The sequence below is a fragment of the Myotis lucifugus genome, unplaced genomic scaffold (assembly GCF_000147115.1).
Source record: "Myotis lucifugus unplaced genomic scaffold, Myoluc2.0 scaffold_29, whole genome shotgun sequence".
Taxonomy (NCBI): domain Eukaryota; kingdom Metazoa; phylum Chordata; class Mammalia; order Chiroptera; family Vespertilionidae; genus Myotis; species Myotis lucifugus.
The window spans coordinates 57,363-73,727 of record NW_005871077.1 but is presented as its reverse complement, the minus strand read 5'-3'; the positions used below and the strand labels follow the sequence as shown (position 1 = coordinate 73,727).

General features: G+C 36.1%; 1 protein-coding gene across 1 annotated transcript in view; it reads right to left on the bottom strand.

Moving 5' to 3' along the window:
• Positions 1 to 16,365, bottom strand: part of ARMC4 (armadillo repeat containing 4) — a 137,747-nt gene that overhangs the window by 85,696 nt on the left and 35,686 nt on the right. Inside the window, exon 7 of the mRNA XM_006086631.1 lies at positions 12,156 to 12,270. Within this exon, the coding sequence (XP_006086693.1) occupies positions 12,156 to 12,270 (115 nt within the window). The remainder of the gene's footprint in view (positions 1 to 12,155; positions 12,271 to 16,365) is intronic.

The following is a 16,365-nucleotide window of genomic DNA, read 5'->3' as shown; positions in this document are numbered from 1 at the left end:
AAAAACTAGACCAGATAGACCGGACGTCTTCCAGGCATCCTTCCTGCCAATGTCACAGTGGCAAGGGCCGAGGCAGAGTGGTTAGGGGTGATCAGGCTGGCAGGGGAACAGTTAGGGGCATCAGGCAGGCAGGCAGAGGCGGTTAGGGGTGATCAGGCAGGCAGGCAGAGGGGTTAGGGGCAGTCAGGTAGGCAGGCAGGTAAGTGGTTAGGAGCCAGCAGTCCCAGATTGTGAGAGGGATGTCCCGAATTGGAGAGGCTGCAGGCTGGGGTGAGGGACCGGGCCTCTAATATATATATGTGTGTACACACATATATATAATTTTTTCTATTATATATATATTTTTTCTCTTTTAAATTTTTTTATTTTGGTTTTTACTTTTCTTCTTAAACATTCATTCTCTTTCTACCTCCTCTATACTGAATTGTGGCCATTTCCCCATCCATTCAATTCCTTGACCTTCCTTCTGGAAATAAGCTCGGCCTCTTCAGATTCATCTGGGTGTTTGTTGTTTGGGTGTTTGTTGTTTGAATTTTTTGGATTAGTTGTTGTTTTCATTCTTCTCTGGGTGTTTGTTGTTTGCATTTTTTGAATTAGTTGTTGTTGTTGTTTGGAGTTTTCTCTATATATACATATATTTTTCCCTCTTCTTTTATCTTCTCTTTCTTTTTTCTCTTACATTTTTGCCTTTTCTGAATATCATTTTTGCACTCTTTTCTCTCCCCTAATTCTCTTTTCTCTGGTGGTCACCTTTAGTTAGGGTTATTGGTATCATGAAGACATTTGTGTTTGGTGCCCTGTGTATTGTGTCTTGTTGTGTTGTGTTTTGTGCCTTTAGTCAATGAAGGAGAGAGAGAACTACATAACCAGACACTCTGAGAGGAGTGAATATGGGGAAACAAAGAAACAGCCCCCATATGAAAGAAAAGAAGGAATCACCAGAAAAGGAAGTAACGAAATGGAGGCAAGCAATATGTCAGAGAAAGGATTCAGAGCAATGGTCATAAGGATGCTGAAAAGGATGGAAGACCAATTCAACAGTATGTGTAAGAACCAAGAGGAAATGAAGAAGAGCCAAGAAGAAATTAAGAATGACATTGCTGCAATAAAGAACACAATATAAAGCATCAACAGTAGACTAGAAGAAACAAGGGACTGCATCAGTGAGTTAGAAGACAAGGTAGAAAAAAATACCCAAGCAGAGCAGCACCTGGAAAAAAAAAAACACTTAAAAACAGGAGGAGAACCTAAGGGAAGTTTGGCACAACACAAAATGAAACAACATCCGCATAATAGGGGTGCCAGAGGAGAGGAAACTGAGCAAGGAACAGAAAACCTGTTTGAAGAAATAATGACAGAAAACTTCCCTGTTATTGGAAAGAAAAGACTCACACAAGTCCAAGAAGCTCACAGAGTTCCAAACAAGATGAACCCCAAAAAGCCAACACCAAGACACATTATAATTAAATTGGCAAACACCAACAACAAAGTAAGAATCTTAGAGGCTGCCAGAGAAAGACAGAAAGTTACCTACAAGGGATCTCCCATCAGACTATCAACTGATTTCTCAACAGAAACACATCAGGCCAGAAGGGAATGGAATGAAATATACAAAGTCATGCAAAGCAAGCATCTGAATCCAAGAATAGTGTACCCGGCAAGACTATCAATCAAAGTTGAGGGTGAAATCAGGAGCTTCACAGACAAAAAAGGACTAAGGGAGTTTATTACCACCAAACCAGCAATTCAAGAAATGCTAAAGGATATACTATAAAAAGAAGAAATAGGGAGGGAAGAAGGAACACAGCATAAAGAATAAAAATGGCGACAAACAAGTACCTATCAATAATAACTTTAAATGTAAATGGATTAAATGCCCCAATCAAAAGACATAGGGTAGCTGAGTGGATAAGAAAACATGACCCATATATATATGCTGTCTTCAGGAGACCCACCTCAGAACAAAGGACTCACACAGATGGTGAAGGGATGGAAAAAGGTTTTTCAGGCGAATGGAAATGAAAATAAAAGCTGGGGTAGCAATACTTATATCTGACAAATTAGACCTCAAAGTGAAGGCCATAACAAGAGATAAGGAAGGCCACTTCAAAATACTAAAGGGAGCAATTCAACAAGAAGATATAACTCTGGTAAACATATATGCACCCAATACAGGAGCACCCAAATACATTAAAAAAAAAACTTCTGGAAGATATCAAGGGAGAGATTGACAGCAACACAGTCATAGCAGAGGACTTTAATACCCCACTATCACCATTGGACAAATCCTCTAAACAAAAAATCAGCAAAGAAACATAAAGCCTAAGTGACTCACTAGATCAGATGGAATTAATTGACATCTTCAGAACATTCCACCCCAAAGCCACAGAATATACATTCTTCTCTAGTGCACATGGGTCATTTTCAAAGACAGACCACATATTGGGACACAGGCAAAGTCTCTTCAAATTCAAGAAGATAGAAATCCTATCAAGCATCTTCTCAGATCACAATGGCATAAAATTAGAAATCAACTACAATAAAAACAATGGGAAAAAATCAAACACCTGGAGGCTAAATAGCATGCTATTAAACAATGATTGGGTTACCAAAGAGATCAAAGAAGAAATAAAAGGCATCATGGCAACAAATGACAATGAAAACACAATTCAAAATCTATGGGACACAGTGAAAGCAGTCTTGAGAGGGAAGTTCATAGCTCTACAGGACTATCTCAACAAATAAGAAAAAATGGTAATAAATTATCTAACCCTACAAGTCAAAGGGTTAGAAAAGAGAACAACAAGAAAAGCCCAGCGTAAGCAGAAGGAAGGAAATAATAAAGATCAGAGCAGAAATAAACGACATAGAGACCAAAAAGAAAAACAATACAAAAAATCAACAAAACCAAGAGCTGAAAGGATAAACATGATTGATGAACCTCTAGGCAGGCTCACCAAGAAGCAAAGAGAGAGGACCCAAATAAACAAAATCAGAAAATGGTGGTGGTATAGACAAAATCAGATATGAAAGAGGTGAAGTAACAACTGATCCCACAGAAATACAAAGGATTATGAAAAAACATTATGAACAACTCTATTCCAACAAAATGGACAACCTAGATGAAATGGACATATTCTTAGAAAAATACAAGCTCCCAAAACTCAATTAGGAAGAATAAAAAAAACCTGAATAGTCCGATAGCTACCGAAGAAATTGAAGCAGTGATCAAAAATCTTCCTGAAAACAAAAGCCCTGGACCAGACAGCTTTACAGGGGAGTTTCACCAAACATTCAAAGAAGAACTAAAACCTATCCTCTTCAGACTATTCCAAAAAAATTCAAGAGGAAGACACACTTTCAAGCTCTTTCTATGAAGCCAACATTACCCTAATTCCAAAACCAGATAAAGACACCACACAAAAAAAACACACAAGAAAACAAAGAGAACTACAGGCCAATATCCTTGATGAACATAGATGCTAAAATCCTTAACAAAATTCTAGCAAATCGGATTCAGCATTACATTAGAAAAATCATATACCATGACCAAGTGGGATTTATTCCAGGGATGCAAGGATGGTACTATATCTGCAAATCAATAAATGTGATACATCACATAAACAAATTGAGAGACAAGAAGAACAAAGTTGGAGTCCTCACACTTCCAGAGTTCAAACTTACTACAAAGCAACAGTAATTAAAACAGTGTGATAATGACATAAAAACAGACATGTAGACCAATGGAATAGAATAGAGACCCAGAAATAAACCCTTGGCTATTCTTTCAAATGATTTTCAACAAAATCATTTTGTCATGACCAAAGGCTTCCAAGAACATTCAATGAAGAAAAAGGACAGTCTTCAACAAATAATGCTGGGAAAACTGGATATTCATATGCAAAGGAATGAAGTTGGACCCTTACCTTTTACCATTTAAAAATATTAACTCCCTGGTCCAGTAGCTCAGTTGGTTAGAGTGTCATCCTATAGATTTGACTTGTAGATAGTGGTCCTTTCAGCTATGATCTCAAGAGAAGCTACTTTATACCCACACTTTTGTTTTGGCCCTTCCTATCCCCACTTGCAAATCTGGCATACAGAAAAACATTTGAAATGTAGTTCACTTTAATATTTTATGATTTTAGGAACTGGAGGCCAGATGAGCAACACACTGTGAACTTTTTGGTGAGTTAAAAATGATAGTAGACCCAAAGTAGGCTGGCAGAACAAAAAACACAAATTATATTTTAAAGAGGTTTTAGGTTAAGAAACAAAAATGTTGCACACTCTTTGACACATTGTCAGGCAGCTATACATTCTAGGCCCAAACATGACCAAATCCAAGCTTATAAACGTGTTTATGGCAGGATTCTTAGTATGAAACTGCTCCCTCTTATGCAAGCCTTCTCCAGGTTCTCTGTGGCTTACTGATTGGCCATGGCTCATTGGGCAGCTAAAGTTAAACAGAGTGATGTCAAATTCCTGTACTGTTTGATCAGCTGTGTTCCGTCACACCTGTAGTCAGGAAGTTGGCCTCATCCACACTCAGCACTCAACATTCCTGACTAAAATTGCCCAAGCTTGTATTTGGACCTCACAGACATTAACTTGTTCTCTTCTCTTTGGAGTAACCATTCTCAAATGTCTTTGGTTTCTCTGTTTGGAGCGGATCCTTAGGCCACTGCTTCTGAAATTACTAGAGACATTTCCCCTCCAAGATCAAAATTCAAAACCAGACATTATTTTCTAAACAAGTAGCAAAATTAAGTTTAAGCAGGTTACAAGGCAAATTATCTCATAGATATATTACTGATTTGAAAGAGACATTATTTGAGTTTTTTCCCTAATTCTACAACCTACTTACACATTCAGAATATTTATTCTAAAATAAGAATGCCTGTTTCCTATCTGATTTATAAGGAAGTGGTGATTATAAATTAACATGAATTATGTAAAACACTTCTTATGAAAGGGCAAAAAGTATTAACTTTTACTTTGTTCTTAATAAAATATCTTAGTCATTAATGAAAGAAACAAGTGAGGAAATTGCTATAAACACTTGCAATATTCACAAAAAAATACAATATATAAAAATGCAATGAAATTTTATATAAATATTGGTAAAAGGTATAAAAATGATTGTAAGTGATATAACACAATTATACACTCTTTTATGTGAGTTTCTGCATTTTTCAATATCTTACTGTTCATGGAGCACAAATTTGAGTTGACTTTCTGCAGCATAGAATTTTGCTTCTTAACAACAAAGAATTTAATACTACATGGATTTTCACCAGATTCAGTTGTTGCATTCTTTACATCACAAGCCCCTAATACTAAACACCTGTTCAACCACTGTTTTTCTCAAAAAATGTGTTTGATCATTCAGCTTGAAAGGAACAGCTTTTCACTTTCATTTACAAATCTCTCACACTTTTCACAAAGCAGTTATTTGTCTGCAAGCAGACTTGAAGCTCAGGAAATTTACTAAATGAGATCACTACAGAGGTCAAATCTTGGGCCTCTGTCCTTTTTAGCAATCTTAAAACTGAAAAACAACATAAACTTTCCTTAATCTAACCCAGAAAACACTTTAAATGGTACACTTTGAAATAAAAATTTGAAAAGAAAAATGCAGTGACTTTTTGTTGTTGTTATTAGTTCACTTTAGTTCAGCCTTTATCTTCTTCAGTTCTTGATAGACTGAACACTGAGTAATTTTAAAACTATATATGCTTATTTTCTCTCATAGATATTCTTGAAAGTTTTATACAATACCAAAAACAGACTCACATTTCACACTCTGATTTCCTAAGCATATGAAGAAAGGACAGATAATTATTAAGCTGGGAAAACACACCTTTTTCACTAGGTACATTTTTTATCACTGATAAGCAATCAAAAACTATAAAATACTGACCTCCAAATGAAGAAAAATTTTAAAGCTCTTTGAGACATTGGTATGCTGATAAAAGTGTAGTATACTACAAAAATCCTACAGTTTATTTTTTTATTCACATAACAACAAAATAATTACAATGCAAACTTACGTTATGAATCTTTTTTGTGTCAACTACTCCACTATTCATTACTGAAGTCTTTGATTCTGGTATTTGGTTGCCTGGCTCATTCATTGATAGGTAGCTTTAAATATTTCCAAATAGGAAAAGATGCAATAAATTCACTATAAGTAACTATTACATCTCATTTTCTTCATAGATAGATCTGAAAATGTGTCCTAATATGTATGCTGTTAACAATATAAAAAATGGATAACATCTGTTTCGAACAGTTGACATTTCACCATATCCATTCCACATGGACACATAGTATGCTTAGGTTTCACAATGCCTGACAGATGTGGTGGGACCCTGAAGGAGCAATAACTTGTCTGAAGACATGGCTTGTGCTGTCCTCCCATTTGTATTACTTAGCTATAATCGACAATAGTTGGTTTCTGCAGCATTACTGTCAGTGCCATTAATCCAGACAAAGAAGTTATTTATTTCAAATGATGACAAATCCTATGATTCATAAATTAATATATCTAAAGTGATTTACAAAGTAGCTTATGTAAAAAAATGTGGAAATGCTTTCTTAAAAATAAAAGGTAATTTTTCTTAGAAAGTTATGTCATTAACTTACCTGATTGGGGGAGGGATGAGGAGGAGGAGGAAAGAATGGGCCAACATTTGTGGCAAGATCTACTCTGTTTCTAATATTTTACTGCAAGCTGGGGGCCCAGCATACTAAAACAAAACAAAACAAAACAAAAAACACTTCCTGCCTCTATTCACCCTCAGAACTTACAATCTTACTAGAGGCCCAGTGCATGGATTCATGCACCTGTGGTGTCCCTCGGCCTGGCCTGCACCCTCTCACAATCTGGGACCCCTCAGGGGAAGTCAGAGAACCAGTTTCAGTCCGATCTCCATAGGCCAGGCCACGGGACCCACACCAGGTCTCTAGTATGCATATAAGATCTTTGGTTAATCTCTTCCCACTCTCCCCATCTCCCTTTCCCTCTGAGATTCATCAGTCTGTTCCATGTTTCCATGCCTGTGCGTTGAGTGTCTGCCCCCTGGTGGTCAGTGCCTGTTATAGCTACCAGTCAAATGGTCCAACTGTCAAACGGTCAGTCACTTAGGCTTTTACATATATAGATTAGCAAACAATTTTAACTCACCTGAAAACAATATACAAAATGCAACTTGAAATTGCTAACCTGAACATAATCAAGTGGGATAAGCTTTGGCTGGTGATGTAAAATAAGATTGGAAAGGAATACACAACCTCCATGCATATAGACATTTACAAGTATCCTTACTCATATTACTTCAGCTAATCTAAAAGGCAATTGATTGTAAAAAGCAATATTATTTTACATACAACCAAGGAAAACACTGTCCTCACACAACGTCAATTATAAAACACATCCCTGAGGAAATAAGCTCAAATTTTTATCAGTAGGTCAAAGGTAACTTTATTTTCTCTTCTTCAGTGGAAGAATATTCTAGAAAGGCTCTAATGAAAGTTTGTTTCATTTAACCTCATTCTGTGTTTTAAACACTAGATGCTTAATTACATGAATGTTAAGATACAAAACAAAAAAAAGGTATATGAAATATAATGTGTACTTGCACAGGGTTTGGCAAATAAATAAATGTTATTGAATTTATGAAATTATTTGATATGCCTAAAGATACAATTAAATCATTGCTAACTTTTAATATTACTCTATTCATGTATTCCACAAAGCTCTTCAAGGCAAAATGAAAACTTAAATGTAAATGCTTCTGAAATATTAAATCCAGTCCAGTTAAAAATTGTTCCTCTCTGGCATCATTTTATATTTTGGTGCTTTCACACTTACCTAAAGGCAGCCCAGTAAAGTAACAGATGAAGTTGTACCTCCTTGGGTATAATACATGGGTGCAACTGAGAGAAAAGCTCATTCAACTCTTAGATTCCTATGTTATAGGTTAAAAATGGAATCAAATACAAAACCTATTCTTGATTTGTGATTAATTTTTGGTATAAGTATTAAAAGCAAATAGATCAGCAATTCATGGGTTTTAAATATTGATTTTGTTTAGTGTGAAAAGAATTAATCAATAAAATATAAAACATTGTTTAAAGCTTACTAAACGTACACACACACACACACACACACACACACACACTCACACACGGCATGGCCCAAAAGTCTTAGTGCAGTTTTATGCTGTAATTACTTCAGAAGTATAAATGCTTCAAAATTTGAAAATGCAATTATATACATTTCATTTTCACGTGTTTGTTTATTTATTTTAATCCTCACCTAAGGATATGTTTTCACTGATTTTAGAGAGGGAGGGAGGGAGGGAAGGAGGGAGGGAGAGAGAAACATTGATCAGTTGCCCATCCCCATGGCAGTTGGACATCTTTAGCACTACCACAGAGGCAAGAGAGGCTCCCGCCACCGCCGCTGCACTCGCCAGTGGTCAGTGCGTGTCATAGCGACTGGTCATTTCACCATTGTGTCAATTTGCATATTAGCCTTTTATTATATAGGATAACTTCTTTGGTTAATCTCTCCTCACCCCTCCCACCCCCTTTTTTTCTGAAATACATCAGTCTGTTGCACATTTAATGTCTCTGGATTTATTTGTTCATCAGTTTATTTTGTTCATTAGATTCCACATATAAGTGAGGTCATGTGATACTTGTCTTTCTCTGACTGGCTTATTTCACTGACCATAATACCCTTTAGGTCCCTCCTTGTTGTCTCAAAGGGTAAGAGAGCCTTCTTTTCTACAGCTGCATAGTATTCCATTGTGTAAATGTACCACAATTTTATAATCTATTCATCTACTGATGGACACTTGGGCTATTTCAAGATCTTGATCTTAGCTATTGTAAATAAAGCTGCTATGAACATAGGGGTGCATATATTCTTTCTGATTAGTATTTCAGGCTTCTTAGGATATATTCCTAGGAAAAAAGACTACAAATTGTAGCAGCAATCTTGAGAAAGAAGATATATGCAAAAAAATGAAACTAGACCAGCACCTTATTCCATACACAAGAATAAACTCAAAATGGAAAAAGACTTAAATGTAAGTCATAAAACTATAAAAATAATGAAAGAAAACATGCAGCAAAAGCTCAGGCATCTCACATAGTAGAATTTTCCCTGATACATCACCTAGGACAACAGAAGCAAAGGGGAAAAATAAATAAATAGAACTACATCAAAATAAAAAGCTTCTGCATAGCAAAAGAAACCAGCATTAAATTGAAAAAGGGAACCCACTGCATGGGACAACATATTTGCCAATAATACATCTGATAAGGGGTCAATTTCCAAAATATATAAAATACTCATACAACTCAATAAAAGAAAAACAACCCAATTAAAAAATGGATAGAGGACCTGAATAGACACGTCTCCAAAGAAGACAGACAAATGGCCAAGAGACATGAACAATTACTCATCACTAATCATCAGAGAGATGCAAATTAAAACTATAATGAGGTGTTACATCACACTTGCCAGAATGGCTACTATCAATAAATCAACAAACAACAAGTGCTGGTGAGGGTGTGGAGAAAAGGGAACCCTAGTACACTGCTGGTGGAAATGCAGACTGATATAACCACTGTGGAAAACAGTGTAGAGTTTCCTTAAAAAAATTAAAAATGGAACTGTCATAGGCCATTACTTTTAAAGTAATTCTTTCTTAATAATTTGAAAGATATCAACACAAACTCATATTTAACTATAATTCTAATGATTTATTTTTTCATTATTGTTTCTATATTCATGTCATTCTTTTCTTAGAATCTTTTGTTTTGTTGGAAAATATTCTAAACTAATTACTTTTTCAGAAAAGGTTCATTTGGGATAAGTTTCCTGAGTCCTGACAATTCTAAAAGAATAATGTCTTTATTCTGTCCTTACACTATACTCAGTTGAATGCTAGTTTTGCAGAACATGTAATTCTAGGATAAAAATATTTCCCTTTAAAAATATTTCACAATTTATTGCAAATGATGTTAAGTCTACTAATAATATAATTCTTGTACTTATGTAACTTTCTTCTTTCCTTTAGGGAAATATCAAATTTGAATTTGTGTCTAGCATAGATAACGTTGTTTCCCCCGTTTGGCACTAAGTGGGTCTTTTCAATCTGGAGACTAGAATCTTTCCTCGCCTCTTCAGTTCACAGAAACTCCCACCCCCACCTTTTGTTTTATGATTATTTCTTCCTTTCAATTGTTTTCTTTTTTGCATGTGTCAAGTTCTTTTTTTCTTTTTATTTATTTTTTTTCTTTATTGATTAAGGTATTACATACGTGTTCCTATTTTCTTTTTAATTTGACTTTACATTCTTAGTTATTTACCAATCTTTACCTTCCTGATAATTAGTCATATCAAATCTAGTATTTGTCTCTTCAATAAAATTTATTTCTTTTGCCAAATATATTTTTAATTTCCAAAAATCATCTCTCAGTCTATGAATATGTCTATCTTTATAACAGCCTTTTGGGGCATAGTATTCCCCTTGGGTCATTCTGAGAATGTTAATTTTTAAAATTTAATGTTATAATCTATTCTTTACATTATCTTTGTTTTCTCTGAAGTTAGTACTCCTTATTAAACTTGGCTTGTCTCCAGTGCCATTAGCTTTCCTTAAATATTTGTTGATCCTTGGTAGTTCATATCATGAAAAAAGGGCTAAGCTGATTTGCTCATCTCACTGATGAGGACACCCTTTGACGATGTGTAGTAATCTTTCCCCAATAGGCATCTGTCCTGCTCCCTAAATAATATCATTCAAAGTTTGCATTCTAAATTTTTCTTTGAACCCTGTATAATAAGAATTATATTGTATATCTACTTCTGAAACTTTTTTATTTTATTCAATCTATTTAAGATATATCAACATTGGTGAATACACTGCTGAAATACATTCATTTTTCACTGCTGCATTGTATGATATTACATGACTATACTATCATCATATATGATAATGATGTTGTCCATTTTCCTGTAGATTGACATCTGAGTTGCTTTATTTATTTATTTGTTGTTATAAAAAATTATTTTATTTTGCAGTTTGTAATTAATAGGTCTCCTTCTACTATTCATATACAACACAATCCACTTTTTACAAAAGATTGTGTTATGGTCACATATATTTTGGATGACATACAGAGTAATATTAACTTTATTATAGAAATTAAATCTTTTAATTAAAAATATTCAACAGAGGGAAATATCTCTAGCAACAAGGATCTTAAAGGGAAATCTGTAAACCTACAGCAAAAAAATTTAAGAGAACCAAAAAAGGCTGAAAAGAGATCTTTAAAGATAATAAAATTTTAGCCCTAGCTGGTTTGGCTCAGTGGATAGAACATCAGCCTGTGGACTAAAGGGTCCTGCATTGGATTCTGCTCAAGGACATGTACCTCAGTTGCAGGCTCAATCCCTGGCCCTGGTCAGGGCTCATGTGGGAGGCAACCAATCAATGTGTCTCTCACATCAATGTTTCTCTCTGTCTCTATCTCTCCCTTCCACTCTCTCTAAAAATCAATAGAAAAATATCCTCTGGCGAGGATTAACAACAACAACAAAGAATAAAATTTTAAAATGAAGAGCTAAAAGAATTCAGAAATTTCCAGTTCAGTATTTTCATTCATGTAAAAATTTTATTCATAGGTTTAATATCAATCCTTACTGATAGATAAGAAAAGTGTGATTTGTGAAATTAAGTGACTTTTTCAAGGTAACAATGTAGTGATCTTTCACTGTTATATTTTGTGCTATAAATAAGAGCAGTCTTGTGCTTCTGAAAGTAGCCAATGAATGCAGGCAAATTTCTTATCATCCAAGAGGATAAAACGGTCAACTTTTCTGGGGTACTTGTTTCAATTGCCCCAGCCAAGTAGAACTTAGTAAACACTGTGCCATCTTAGCCTAATTTCATTTGGCATCTAAAAACTGACCAGGAAAAGACATTGTTCCAAAATAATTTGGCACAAATGTTCAGGACTCTTTCCACCAGATAAATCTGACCAAAAAATGTCAAAAGCAATTAGTGGACTGTGGTGACATTATTCAATATAGTATTAGAGATCCCAGAATTGAATGATCTGTAGTTTATTACCTTAGCATTTTGGATGCAGGGACAGAGGGCCCAAGCAGCGCTGGCCTTCACATCTGGGTGGGGGTTTTTCAGCAAGGACCACAACAAACGAACTCCATCTAAGCGATCAATTATCCTATTGTGAAATAAAAATAGAGACATAAACTTAACTAATATGTGTAAATGAAAATTTAAGTGGCCTATCTATTCAGACAATTCTAATTAGTTTTTGTCCTTCTGACATTTTGCTTGGATTTCTTTTTCCAAAACTTTAAAAACAGCAGGGATATAACATGCTGTTGAATTGTGAGCACTCAGATTTCAGTTTTAAATTCATGACACGAAAAGCAAGCTCCATGGTGATTACGATTCACATAAACTTAAAATCAAGCCATGTAATTTTTTAATTAGCTGTACACAGACTGTTACCTAAATGTAAAAATACTGGTTTCTTTTATATAGTAACATCTAAATACTTCCCAAAACAAATATTTATGCCTCAAAACTGTGCAGTTACCTTTTTTATTTGGTCTGTGTGTAATTGACTTAGCTTACAATGTGACATATTTTAAACAACTCCAGTCCTAATCTAGCATTGGGAATTAAAATCATTTCACCACAGTGCATCCTTTGTTGGGTATGAATAACATGTAACTTGTTTTCCATGTGCTCCCTTTTTGGCAAGACTAACATTGAAGACTGTGTTAATTACTTAATACTCTGTAATCAAAATATCTTCATGACTAGCTAAAAAATGAATTATCATCAGAGTCATCTATACACCATCTGTCTTCTGTTTATGTATCAATCAGTCCAGGGAGAAGAACCTTGAATTAAGGTCCGTGGAGTACTTGCAGTTGAGAAGAAGGCTAAACAAAACTTAATATACTTTACAAACATAGCTTTGTTCACACAGATACGTTAAACAAGCAGATGAGAAAATATAAAGGACATAAAAATTCCTTTAATTTTTAATCCCAAGTAGTGTTTAACACATGTGGTATTTAGCCACAGATAGAACAAATACTACTGGTTTAAAATGCTATACAAATTCTTTCTTGAAAATCAACATAAAGACATCTACATTTCTTGATTATCTGAGATGAATTTACCAGAAAAAAAGTATTATTTCAAAGATTCCAAGTAGGAAGTCATTTTCGCATAACCATATAAAACAACTGGTAATGCAAATAATTTATACTAAGATATAAACTGTTTTTTAAAAGATAAGTTTTAATTTTAAAAAAATGCATTGCAAAAGTATTTAAAGTTTAAATAGCTTTCCAAACCTAAAGCTTTCTAATATCATGCTGAGTGAAAACAAAGTTTTATTTCTCAGTTTATGGAAACTGTAAAGAAAGATACTGAGCACTATACAATGAAGGATTTACTTTACAAACTTAAAAAGCTTACTACTTTATATATGCCACTGAAAACAGAATTAACGCTGATCCCCAGGTCTCTGTATTTTTTCACACACATTTCTCAATGAATGACTGATCTCTTACTCTCTCAGAATATAGTAGTAAAATTTGCATTAGTGACATTTATGTATACGATGCTGAATATAACTTATCATGACTGCAGAAATCACTTGGATGGCACACATTTTCAGTTTAAAACAAAAAGGATAACTCAATTCTGGACTCCCCTCCATCCCGCCAGGCAAAATTTCACAATTAACTATAAAAATTCACTATTAATTATAAAATTATATCTATTATCCCCAGCTCTCAGCCCCAAACCCCAAACAATTCGTCAGCTTGTTAGTTATAAAAGATGAGGACTATGAACCCCATTACTAATGTCTTAAAAGAACTCAGCACATTACAGAGTAATGACCTTAGAGGAGGAAAACATTTGCAAACACAGCAACTAGCAAAGCCGGGGGCAAAATTAAAACAAACTTGATTTTAATTTAGTCCCACTCCCATCTTCTTCTGTACCAAGGCATTGACTGCTGTTCACTTCACAATAACTTGAGTACCTGCACCACATTCCTCTGTTCTCCCTGCAACACCCTAATTCTGGTCTTTACTACCTCATATTAGGATTGCTTCAGTAGCTACAAGACTTGGTTTTGTGCTTTCATTTCTCTCAGTTCTAATCCATCCTATAAATCCCTGGGAAATTCGTCTTCATAAGGGCCCCTCAGAGCTTCTGCAGTACTCCTTGAGAGCAGGGCCCCAGGGTTATTCATTCTGTTCATCACACCATCTAGCACATTCAATCAACATCTAAAGATCACTCCAGGAGAAAGTCTCCAACAGCTTCCCATTGGCCTCATGGTATTAAAATCCCAATTCCTGAACTCCAATATTTAACATTTCCAATGAGTTGGTTTATTCCTTTCAATTCCCTCTATTGCAGGCATTTGCTCATAATCCTCTTGGGCCATCTACTAAATACTAAGTGCTAAGCATAGCACAATGGCAGATACAGTCAGTTCTCATTACTTGTGGTAGTTACATTCTATAAGTCACGGCAAACAGTGAATTAGTGAAGACTGAACTATTACTCCTAGGGGAAATAGAAAATTTAGTTCCTGAAAGCCTCTGGTCAGAACATTTTCATCAACTGATCAATATGTAACCTTGTTTTATGTGTGTTTCTGTTTAAAAGCACCTTATTGAATATGTGTGTTTGATTCATTAACATTGAACCCATGGCCAACAGAACTATGAAGCTTATTGAGCACACGTTTTCTGTCAGGCACATCACAGCCTTCCTGCACTTAAGAATACTAGAAAACGGAGCTCTGCAGCACTCTGCTTAGGGGCTGTAGTGCAGTATCAAGCGAAGATATAGCCCAATCCCCCCTCCCAGTCAGAAGAATAGTGTCTGCCTGGCCAGAGGCCACAAGGAGCAGAGCAGCTTATAGAGTGTTTCCCATGTCCTTGACGGCTAACAAGCCTCACCAGACTCTCTGTCCTTGGGCTGCACGCAGGCCTTTCCCAGCACGGCTCCCTCTCTCTCCCTCTCTCCTTTGCTAGAGAAACTCCTAGACTCCCCTAGCCTAGTGTGGAAATGCACCAAACTGGTCACCATGGGGTCTGCCCCAGATGGAAGTAATAAAGTCTATGTCTGTCCCCTCTGGTCCCCCCACATGGTTTTTTTTGGACTAGCAAAAAACAGCATGGAGCTTCCTGGGTTGGAGCTCCTACAGTACGGGGACCATTTTAAACAAAATCACTAGCTTAAAGCACAAAACTATGAAAAGTATAGCACTAAATAGACTGTGAAAAGTATACGTGCTAACAGTATGAGCTGAAACAAGAAGGGAGAACATGCTTTTGTTCAACCTCAGCTGGAAGCATGCTCATTAGGCTACTCAAATTTTTCAGTGCTCTGCACATGTCCACTATTGACGGCAAAAGCATTCCAAATATTGATTTGTAGGTAACAAACAAATTTTAGGAGGGATACAAATTCACAAATACAGAATCTGTAAGTAATGAGAATTTTTTAAAATATAGTTTTTATTTGTTTCAGAGAGGAAGGGAGAGGAAGATATAGAAACATCAATGATGAGAGAGAACCACTGATTGGCTGCCTCCTGCACACCCCCTATTGGGGATCGAGTCCGCAACCCCAGCATGTGCCCAGACCAGGAATTAAACCATGAACTCCTGGTTCATATGTTGATGCTCAACCACTTAGCAACACCATCCGGGCAATAAATAAGGATTTTAATTGTCCTTCAGGAAACTACAGTCTAGTAAGGGAAATAAAGAGACCATTTTATGTTTATATCTCTACTAGAGGCCTGGCGCATGGATTCATGCACCAGTGGGGACCCTCAGCCTGGCCTGAAGGGATCAGGCAGAAACTAGCTCTCCAATATCCCCTGAGGGGTCCCGGATTGTGAGAGAGTGCAGGCCAGGCCGAGGGACCCCACTGGTGCACGAATCCGTGCACCGGGCCTCTAGTATGCATATAACATCTTTGGTTAATCTCTTCCCACCCTTCCTCCTCCCTGCTTCCTTCTGAGAATCATCAGTGTGTTCCATGTTTCCATGCCTGTGGTTTCCACTCCTGCATTGAGCGTCTGCCCCCTGGTGGTAAGTGTCCATCATAGCTACCAGATAGTCAGCTGGTCTCACGGCTTTTATATATATACTAGAGGCCTGTTGCACGAAGAGATTCGTGCAATAGGCCTTCCCTTCCCTTGGCTGCTGGCACCGGTTTTCCTCCTTCGCTCTGGCTGGGCTCTGGCCAGAGCTGCCCCGGA